An 11,550-nucleotide genomic window follows, 5' to 3' on the forward strand; every position below is an offset into this window, starting at 1 on the left:
TAATGGGAAATGCAGAGAAAGCAGTCGCTATTGAAACGTGTCAGCAGAGGAAGGGTACGTGGCGGGCTTAGGAGACCATTCTTGCTGGGTTAATGCCACATGTGCACTTGACAAGGCTACTATTGGCCGCCTCTTATGCTATTCAATATCTAAATCCAAAGAATTGGTCTAATAGACAAGAAATTTTCTTTATTAACGGCATCGAGAAACTATTTAAATATTTTAAATATATTAAAATATTTAGTATAGGAGAGAAAACTACATAAGCTAACTAAATTTTATTAAAGAGGAAAAATATGGGATACATACTAGATTCAAGCTTAATCATTTAATAATAACTCATAAATTTCATTATTTAATTATCACGAAAACTATATATACTCATATTTATTTTTAGAATTTATATTTCATTCTCTATAGCAGACGTAAATAAGTTAAAATTGTTAGATTATTTATTTGTATATGAATATGGATTAACAATAATCAATTGTTAGACTCATTGATAGATTAAATAATGATATCAAATAATAAGTTTAGTAATTGACAATATTTAAATAGATTGAGTCATGTGATTAGGGCAAGCCTGTAATGGGTCAGGCTGTCCACAAGCCCAGTAAAGAAGAAACCCCAACTCTCAGTCTTATATATATATATATATATATATATATATATATATATATATATATATATATATTTTTTTTTTTTTTTTTTTTTTTTTTTTTGATTAGTTCAATGAGTTTCCTTGATTTTATTGTAATTCGAGACCCTTAGGCGGGATTATAATAAATAACAGTTTTATTCATAATTACTTTCTTAGCTAGATCTGAAAGGAAACTTTAATTTTGTGATTATGTATATACATAATTCATGTTTCATCTATTATTTTATTCCAGCTGCTATTTCTATGGAATTATCTACTGTGAAAACTCTTAATGGCTCCAGTTTTGATGATTGGAAAGAGTCTCTGAATATGTACCTAGCAATAGCCCAACTAAACTTAGCCTTAAGGGTTGATGCACCTACTGAACTTACTAATGAATCCACTGTTGCTGAAAAGACTTATCATGAGAAGTGACAAAATTCTAATAGGGTTTGCTTAATGGTGATGAAGTATACTATAGATAAGTCCATAAGATAGGGAATTCCTGATAAGGAGATTGCTAAGGAATTTCTGCAGGCTGTTGCTGAAAAGTTTAAAAAGTTTGACAAGGCTCAAAAGAGTCATTATCTTTCTTTGTTGGAGCACACCTAATATGATGGTGTCAGTGGTGTACAAGAACATATTATGACACTTATAAGTTATTTCAACAAGCTCAAGTCTTTTGATCTTGATTTGGGAGAAAGTTTTCTAGTCTGACGCATTCTTGAATCTCTTCCACCCCAATTCAAAATTCTCAAAACTTATTACAACTCCCAACAAGGGGAGTAGACAGTTGATCGGTTAATAGCCATTGTGTGCCAAGAAGAGGAATCTATGAGGAAAGGGAATACTCCTTCTATTAATTATGTTTTTAAAGGGTTTAGTCACAAGACTAATGAGAAATTTCATAAGGACAAAAACCCTAAAGCTAAATTTGAGAACAAGAATGTTGATAAGCATGGTCATAATTTAACAGTTAAGAAGAAGCCCTTCAAAGGCAAGTGCAACTATTGCAAGAAGCTTGGCTATAAGTTAGAGGATTATTTTAAGCTTAAGAAGAAGCATGAGAAGGAAGGTAATAGTCTAGAACTTACCCCTCTAGCTTTAGTATGTTTTGAATCAAATCTTGTTGATGTTCCTTAAAATTCTTAGTGGTTGGATTCTGGTGCTACCATTCATGTTTCAAATTCATTGCGATTTCAAAAATGTGAGGAAGCTAAGTGAAAAGGAGAAGATTGTTTTAGGAGCAAATAGAGTTGCAGTAGTAGAACTCATAGGGACTGTTTCTTTGAATTTATCTTTTGGACATGTGTTGGAATTAAATGATACTATTTATGTTCCTTCTTCAAGGAGAAATTTAATTTCCTATTCTATTTTAGATAAGTGTGGTTATGTGTTTCTTCAGGGAAATGGAAAAATTGTTATTTATTTTAAACCTGATATTGTTGGTTCCAATTTTTTTTATGCAATGGTTTATATATTTTAGATTTAAATTCTGTTCCTTTTCAATCTGTTGATCTTTCTATCAATGTTGTTATTGGGCACAAACATCAAAGAGTTAATGAGAACTCTTCAATATTATGGCATAGACGATTGGGTCACATTTCTAGGGAAAGATTAGAAAGAATGGTTAAACAAGGTGTCTTGCATGGTTTGGATTTCTCTGATTTTAATACATGTGTTGATTGCATTAAGGGAAAATTTCCTGCTAGAGCTAGAAACAAAGGGGCAATTAGGAGTGAAGGAGTGTTGAATTTGATTCATACAGATATCTGTGGACCCATTTCTCTTGTTGATATGAGAGGTTTTAAATACTACATCACTTATATTGATGACTATTCTAGATATGGTTGGATTGATCTTCTTTATGAGAAGTCTAATTCCTTTGATGCCTTCAAAGCATTTAAGGCTGCAGTTGAACTGAAAACTGGGAAGAAGATTAAATGTGTAAGGTCGATAGGAGTGGTGAGTATTATGGCAGGTATACTGAGATTGGTAGAAATTCTGGTCCTTTTGTGTAACACCCCAAAAATTTTAAATTTATTATTTGATGAGTAATATTGGTATTTTAATTTTATTTAAATTTTAAGAAATTATTTGAGATTTTTTTAAGATTTTAAAAATCGGGTTCGATTTTTAGAAAATATAAGCTTTGATGATTTTTAAAAATTAATTTAAAGACCACGTGGCAAAACTAAAAATATATTTGGAATCTACAAATTTTTCTGAGTTTTCTAGAATTTTTTTTTGAAATTTTTGGACCTCGTTTTCGGTCCCGAGGCAGAGTAAAAAATTCAAAATTTTGTATTCTGAATCGAACCGGTCGAATCGAACCTGATCGGATCGGACCGATTGAATCGGACCTATCTTCTTCTTTTTCTTCCTCCTCCCCGCGCGCGTCCGACCCCTCTCCCCTTTTCTCTCTTTTTCTCTCTCCTCCCTCCTCCCCTTGCCGCGCCGCCACCTCCCCTGCCACCCCAGCTCGCCGGCGCGCCGCCTCACCCCTCCCCCACGGCCGGCCGCCGCCTGGAACGCCGGAAAACGGTGCCTGAAGTGGAGCGACGCGCTCGAGCAACCGTTCGTCTTCCCAGCCAAAATTCGGTTGATCCGGCCACCAAGCGTACCGGGTCTTGTGTCTAAACTCATCTACTCGTCGAGAGCTTTCCATAGACAACAAGAACACCGAAATCCATCGAGTGGTTTGTCCAATTTTTGCCCGGGAAGTTTTAGCCCATTTTGACTTTCGGACTAGATTTCTCGCAAACCGTGAATCCCATGAGAAAATCGAGAATACCAGAGCACTCCACTCGTCGAGAGCTTCGCGGCAACATAAATTTTGAATTTTTTCGACACCGTTTTTCAGTGGGTCCCACGAAACTTCGCAGTGTCTTTTTGAGCATTAAATGAGCTTAAAAATTCTGAAAAATTTATATACTAACCCCCGTGTTGTGGGCTTCATGTAGGTATCCTCAATTCGCAGAAATTAGACAGTTGACTAGGTCTGTGAATTTCCGGCCCGACAGACCCGTTACTGGAAAAGTCTCCGAATTGGACCGAGGTTTTGGCTACCCCCCATTGTCAAATGTCCCGAGCGCGTCCCTGAAGTCGGAATCGGCAAAGGTAAACCCGAACCTTGCTTTTTCATAATTTTCTAGTGCTTAAATATAATTAAAAATTCATAAAATATTCGTGGTAGCTCAGAAAATTATGATTCTTTTTGCAATAGCCTAGTAATATTGCTAAGGACCGCGGGGAAAAGTTTTAGAATTTTTAGAGCTTGTTTGGGTAGTTTTTGCAAAAACGATCAATTATAAGGACTAAATTGAAATTTTACATATTATCATGGATGACTGATTTGATGGGCCCAGGAGGGGCTGTGTGATGTGATTGAATTGTGGATATATGAGTTGTGAATATAGAAGTGTGTTTTGAGCCCTTTTGCAGGTTGGGTAGGTCCTAGGTATAGGGGAGACTCTGCCGGATTTTCGGCACGACTTAGGACGTATTTGGTCTTTTCATGATTTGTATTGAGTCAATTATGTTAAATAATTATAATGTAATTGTCAGGTGAGCCGATGACCTTCTTCCTCCGCTCACCGCCACAAAGGACCGTTGTCAAGTCTGTGAGTAAAATATTAATTTTAATTGTAATTTCGATATTATTATATGTTTAAGCATGCCCATGCATCACTTATAAGCATATATCTATGTAGATAAATCCTAGGCACGATTTATGTTGCATTCATAACTGTGAAAGTGCCATGTATGTTGTTGTGGTAATTTGGAGCAGTGTGCGTGCGTTGGCGTGCGTGTGATGTGGTGTGGACTATGGATAGGACGGGTAGTCACGGCTTGAGTTCTTCGCTGGGACCCCGATTTGGTTTATTAAGCGAAAGTCCGGCTTGAGTTCTTCTCTGGCACCAGGTTGGATTTAAGAGAGCTGTATAGGGGATCAGCTCTCATATATTATGATTGATATTATTGGGTGTGTGAGTGCTCCAAATTACCTTTTTGCTGTTATGATGTGAATTTATTGCTGATGCTGCATTTCACTCCACAGGGTGCATTAGTTTTAGATAGTTATAGAAATTATGGTTAAAATTGATATTTTACTCTCTGAGTCGAACGCTCACTCCTGTTCAATATTTTTCCAGGCCACACGAGGATATTTTTTAGGTTAACCTGCTTTCTCCCTCGCAGGTCGTTTTCTCATGTTTGTGTAATTCTATAAATTTCTAGAATTTTCGCATGTGTTAGAAATATTTATTTGATTCGGGTCTGTAATATAAATTGTTATGTAGACCTGTAAAATTACTATATGCATGTTTGATGGACTGGATGAGGGAGCTGAGCTCCCATTTATCTTTATGTCGATATGAGTATGTGGAGGGTGAGCTGAGCTCCCCAATTGATGATATATTTTGTTTACAGGTCGGGTGAGTCAAAAACTCCCCGTTGAAAGGTCCACTTTATGGCCGGACTCCGTCCGGTTGATTTCTTGATATTGGGCCCAAATGGGCCTTAGAGTTAGATTAATGAATACTTAGGCTTACTACGGGCCTCGGGGGCTTTAGGCTGGCCTAGGTCCTAGTACCAGTCCGGCCCATAGGTTGGGTCGTGACATTTTGCTTGTATTTACAATAATGTGGGATTGAGGCGCAGTACACCATGCCTGGGATTCCACAACAAAAAGGGGTTACGGAGAGGCGAAATCGTATTTTGATGGATATTGTGAGATGTATGCTTAGTCATTCTTCTTTACCAGATTTTTTGATGGGGTGATGCTTTGAAAACTACTGTGTACATTCTTAATCAAGTTCCTAGTAAATCAGTACCTAAGACTCCCTATGAGTTAATGTTTGGTAAGAAGCCCGGTTTGAAACATTTTCATGTATGGGGTTGTAAGGCAGAGGTGAGGCCATATAACCCTCAGATCAAAAAGCTAGATGTTAAATCTATTAGTGGTTTCTTTATTGGCTATTACACAAGTTCTAGAGGTAGTAGATTTTACTGTCTAACTCATTCTGCTAGAGTGATTGAATCAGATCGTGCTATTTATTTTGAGGATGAGATGGATAGTGGGAGTCAAATGCCTCGTGTTGTCAATCTTAGAGATGAGACTGTTGTCTTTCCTGTGCCTTTGCTGCCTTCCTCAGTAGATTTTAATCCTCCTAAGGGCAATGATGAAGTTCATAATCCTGTTGATGTCAATTTAGAACCATTGGTTGTAGATGCTGAGGGGGCCTGATATAGTTGATAAAGTTGTACCTTTGAGGAGATCACAAAGGATTTGTAGACTTTTAATATCAAATGATTATATGGTCTATTTTTAGGAACACGAGTTTGATGGCACTGATATTTTTTATCCTATTTCTTATTAGGAGGCTATATGTGGTCCTAATTCTTCAGAATGGATGAGAGCCATGCAGGATGAACTATCTTCTATGTATCACAGTCAAGTCTGGGATCTTGTTGAATTACCAAATGGTTGTAAAGCTGCGGATTTTAAATGGGTCTTTAAGACCAAACGTGGAGTCAAAGGTGAAATAGAAAGGTATAAGGCCAGACTAGTAGCAATAGGCTATAATCAGAGGGAAGGTATAGATTATACAGAAACTTTTTCCCCAGTGTCCACTAAAAATGCCTTTCGTGTGGTTATGGCTTTAGTTGCTCATTATGACTTAGAACTCCACCAGATGGATGTTAAAACAGATTTCTTAAATGGAGACTTGTATGAAGATGTGTATATGGTTCAACCTAATGGTTTCATAGAAGCTGGTAAAGAACACTTAGTGTGCAAGTTGAAAAGATCCATTTACAGGTTGAAACAGGCTTCTAGACAATGGTATCTGAAGTTTGATCAAGTTTTGACTTCTCTTGGTTTTGAGGAGAATGCTTCAGATCAATGCATCTTTCAGAAGGTGAGTGGGAGACATTTCATTATTCTATTGTTGTATGTTGATGACATTCTTCTTACTAGTAATAGCATCAATCTGTTGAACGAGACAAAATGCATGCTTTCTAGTCACTTTGATATGAAAGATCTTGGTGATGCCACATATGTTTTGGGTATTCAGATTCACCGTGACAGGTCTTGACGCATATTGGGTTTGTCTCAAGGAACTTATATTGATCGAGTTCTTAAGAGATTTAATATGCACACTTGCTCATCTTCTATTGCACCTGTTCTTTCAGGTGAGAAACTCTCTAAAGTTTAGTGTCCTCAAGATGACAAGTAAAGGACTGAAATGGAAAAGATTCCATATAGTTCTGCAGTTGAGAGCTTGATGTATGCTCATGTATGCACTCGTCCTGATATAGCATTTGCTATTAGTGTCCTTGGTATATACTTGAGTAATCCCGGACTGAGTCACTGGAAAGCTGCAAAGAAAGTTATAAGATATTTTCAAGGTACTAAGAATCATATGTTGATTACAAAAGATCTGGCAATTTGGAAGTCATTGGGTACTCTGATTTTGACTTTTCAGGCTATGTAGATAATAGAAAATCTACTTCTGGTTACATCTTCATGGTGCCTGGAGGAGCTGTTTCTTGGAAAAGTATCAAACAGACACTTACCGCTACCTCCACTATGGAAGCAGAGTATGTTGCTTGTTATGAGGCCACTTGTCAAGCTATTTGGTTAGAGTATGTTGCTTGTTATGAGGCCACTTGTTAAGCTATTTGGTTAAAGAAATTGATTTCTGGTATGCTTGTTGTTGAGAGCATCTCAAGGCCCTTTATCATTTATTGCGACAATGCTCCTGCTGTTTGCTTCTCTCAAAATCACAGGAATTCTAGTCGAAGTAAACATTTTGATGTCAAATTCCTGTTTGTTCGAGAGAAGATTCGTGAATCACAGACTCGGATTGAATATATTACTACGGACCGAATGATTGCGGATCCGTTAACCAAAACTTTGCCCATTAGTGTTTTCCAAAAGCATGTTGCGCATATGGGTGTAGTGAAAACTTTTGATGATGCTTTGGTTTAGTGGGAGTCTGTTTTATGTCACATTTGGGTTAGCATTTGTACGAAATGCTTAGACCATTATTTTTTGGACATATCTTGTCACATATTCCATTTAAATTCAATTTTTGTTTTTTTTTTTTTTTTGAGATTTTGTTGGCACATATACATAATATTGTTTTCCCTATCGGATTCAATGTTATTTTGTTTGCTATTACATTAACTGAATTTTATAAGTTAAATTGCTTACTTGTTATTGGATATTATTTTGTATTTTATTAATCTGTACTTTTAGTTTAATAAATTGATTACTGCTATCCAAGTGGGAGATTATTGGATTATTTATTTGTATCTGGATATGAATTAGCATTAATCAATTGTTAAGCTCATTGACAGATTAAATAATGATATCAAATAATAAGTTTGGTAATTGGCAATATCTAAATGGATTGGGTCGTGATTGGGCAAGCATGTAAGCTCAATAAGGAAGAGGCCCCAACTCTCAGTGTATATATATATACATATTCTGATAACCCCATTTAATATCAGAAAGAATTCAGATATAATTTAAATACTGTGAATATTGAGAGTTGTGAACCTATCATTTCACTTCCGTTCTTAATTGTTCACAGAAAACTATGAATACAAGCGTATTTCCAAGTATATATATTATCTAATCATGTAATCTATAACGATTTAATTTATATTTTTAACAAAAATATGTTCAAATTAGCATCACCCATTTATTCACAATTTGTTGATATAAATGATAAAATTTCAAAATTTGCTTCATATATATATATATATATATATATATATATATATATATATATATATATATATATATATATATATGTCATTTATTAAAATTTATAGTTTTTTTCAATATTTTAATTTTTATACACTTTTTATAACAAATTTTAGAATTATATTTTAAATTCCAACTAATTTAGATAAATAGGATAAAACTAACATTAGTTTTATTATCTTAATAAAATTAGTTAATTTAAAATTTAAATAAAAAAAATATTGCTTGAAATTTTTATTAATTAATCATATTTTTAAATAAATTTTATTTTTTATAATTTAATTTAAGTAGAACATTCACTTTATTGAGGAATGTTTAGCTAAAATCATTTGAAAAAGTGACTGTCCAACAATCTCTTTTTTATTAATTAAAGAAATATTTAATAAATTTTAGGTAATTTGTTACCTATTATCATAGATTATTTGCAAAAACTGCCCAAATAAGCTCTAAAAATTCTAAAACTTTGCCCCGCGGTCCTTAGCAATATTACTAAGCTATTGCAAAAAGAATCATAATTTTCTAAGCTACCACGAATATTTTATGGATTTTTAATCCTATTTAAGCACTGGAAAATTACGAAAAAGCAAGGTTCGGGTTTACCTTTGCCGATTCCGTCTTTGGGGACGCGCTCGGGACGTCTGACAATGGTGGGGTAGCCAAAACCTCGATCCAATTCGGAGACTTTTCTGGTAACGGGTCTGTTTGGCCGGAAATTCACAGACCCGGTCAACTGTCGAATTTCCGCGAATTGAGGATACCTACACGAAGCCCATAACACGGGGGTTAGTACATAAATTTTTCAGAATTTTCTAAGCTCATTAAATGCTCGGAAAAATACTGCGAAGTTCCATGGGACCCACCGAAAAATGGTGTCGGAAAAATTCGAAATTTATGTCGCCATGAAGCTCTCGACGAGTGGAGCGTGCTGGTACCCTCGATTTTCTCGTGGGATTCACGATTTTCGAGAAATCTAGCCCAAAAGTCGAAATGGGCTAAAATCTTCCCGAGCAAAAATCGGACAAACTGCTCAATGGATTTCGGTGTTCTTGGTGTCTGTGGAAAGCTCTAGTTGAGTAGATAATTTTAGACACAAGACCCGGTCCGATTGGTGGCCGGATCGGCCGAATTTTGGTCGGAGAAGTCGAAACATCGCGCACGCAGGGGAGGACGTTCGCGCGCGTTTTCCGGCCGTTTGAGGCGGAGGCCGGTCGGCTGGGACGGCTGGGAGGCGGCGCCGGTGAGCTGGGGTGGCAGGGGGAGGTGGCTGGCCGGCGGCAGGGGCAGGAGGAGAGAGAAAAGAAAGAAAGAAGGGGAGGAGGTCGGGACGCGCGGAAGAAAAGGGAAGAAGAAAAAGGGAGCCGGTCCGATTCGACCGGTCCGATTTGGTCCTGTTCGATTAGGCCGGTTCAATTCAGGATACAAAATTTTGAATTTTTACTCTGCCTCGGGACCGAAAACGAGGTCAAAAAATTTCGAAAAAATCCAGAAAACTCAGAAAAATTCGTAGACTCCAAATATATTTTTAGTTTTGCCACGTGATCTTTAAATTAATTTTTAAAAATCATCAAAGTTTATATTTTCGGAAAATCGAACCCGATTTTTAAAATCCGAAAAATCTCAAATAATCTCTTAAAATTTAAATAAAATTAAAATATCAATAATGCTCATAAAATAATAACTTTTAAAATTTTGGGGTGTTACATTCATCCCCCCTTACAGAAAATTCGTCCTCGAATTTTACACAAGGCAGAGTAAAGCACATGATTATATATTGAACAGATAAGGGTACTTGCTATGCATGTCCCGTTCTGACTCCCAGGTGCACTCTCCCACTGACTGACTCATCCACAAAACCTTAACCATAGGGATCTGTTTTGATCTTAGCTGTCTCACTTGGTAGTCCACTATGGCTACAGGTTGCTCCTCAATCGTCAAGTTCTCTTTTAGCTCTATTACATCCGGCTGTAGTACATGAGAAGGATCGGGAATGTATTTCCTGAGCATGGAGATGTGAAACACAGGATGAACGTGAGAAAGGTTGGGTGGTAGCTCCAACCGGTAGGCAACTGCTCCAACTCTATCTGTAACCTCAAAAGGTCCAATATACCGAGGTGCCAACTTGCCCTTCTTTCCATATCTCATGACTCCCTTCATTGGAGAAACCTTCAGAATACATAGTCGCCATCGCAAACTCCACATCCTCCGTCTGGGTGCATAACTCTTACGCCTCGAAAGTTTGTTTTCAATCGTTCCCTGATTAAAGGAACTATCTCTGAAGTGTACTGCACTAGGTCTACATCATGCACCTTCGCTTCCCCCATTTCTGTCCAACACAGAGGAGACCTACACTTTCTTCCATATAGTGCCTCATAGGGTGCCATCCCTATGCTGGAGTGGTAACTGTTGTTGTAGGCAAACTCCACCAAAGCTAGCTGCTCATCCCATTGACCTCCAAAATCCAAGACACTCATGCGAAGCATGTCTTCCAGTGTTTGGATTGTCCTTTCGGACTGTCCGTCTGTCTGAGGGTGGAAAGCCGTACTGAAGTTCAACTGTGTGCCAAGTGCCTCCTGCAACTTTCTCCAAAACCGAGAAGTGAACTGGGGCCCTCTGTTAGATATTATGGAAGCTGGAACTCTATGCAATCTGACGATTTCTCGAATGTAGAGTCGGGCGTACTGTGCCACAGAATATGTAGTCTTCACAGGCAAGAAGTGAGCTGATTTGGTTAGACGGTCTACAATTACCCATATCGAATCATATCCTCGCGTGGTACGAGGCAATCCAGTCACAAAATTCATAGTAATCATTTCCCACTTCCATTCTGGGATAGGGAGCTCTTGCAGCTTCCTTGACGGTCTCTGGTGTTCAAACTTCACATTCTGACAAGTCAAGCACTTGGACACAAAGTCTGCTATGTTTCTCTTCATACCATTCCACCAGTAGCTATCTTTCACATCATGGTACATCTTGGTGGAACCTGGGTGGACACTGTACAGTGTGTAGTGTGCCTCGCATGATTTCATTCCTGAGGTTGTCCACATCGGGCACACATATCCTAGAACCTTGCACTAGGGCGCCATCATTGGCAAATCCAAACTCACCACCTTCACCTTGCTGTACTCTTTCTATA

The 11,550-nt window shown here is 37.3% G+C and overlaps 1 protein-coding gene across 1 annotated transcript; it reads left to right on the plus strand.

Moving 5' to 3' along the window:
- The first annotated feature begins 6,888 nt into the window (after nt 1–6,888).
- On the plus strand, nt 6,889–7,634 carry LOC131182818 (secreted RxLR effector protein 161-like). The gene is made up of 3 exons (XM_058152140.1): nt 6,889–7,051; nt 7,129–7,288; nt 7,433–7,634. Exons 1-3 carry the CDS (start codon nt 6,889–6,891, stop codon nt 7,632–7,634), a joined length of 525 nt encoding a protein of 174 aa, XP_058008123.1.
- The last annotated feature ends 3,916 nt before the right edge of the window (nt 7,635–11,550 follow it).

Source organism: Hevea brasiliensis, chromosome 9 (assembly GCF_030052815.1).
Source record: "Hevea brasiliensis isolate MT/VB/25A 57/8 chromosome 9, ASM3005281v1, whole genome shotgun sequence".
In the NCBI taxonomy this organism is placed as follows: Eukaryota; Viridiplantae; Streptophyta; class Magnoliopsida; order Malpighiales; family Euphorbiaceae; genus Hevea; species Hevea brasiliensis.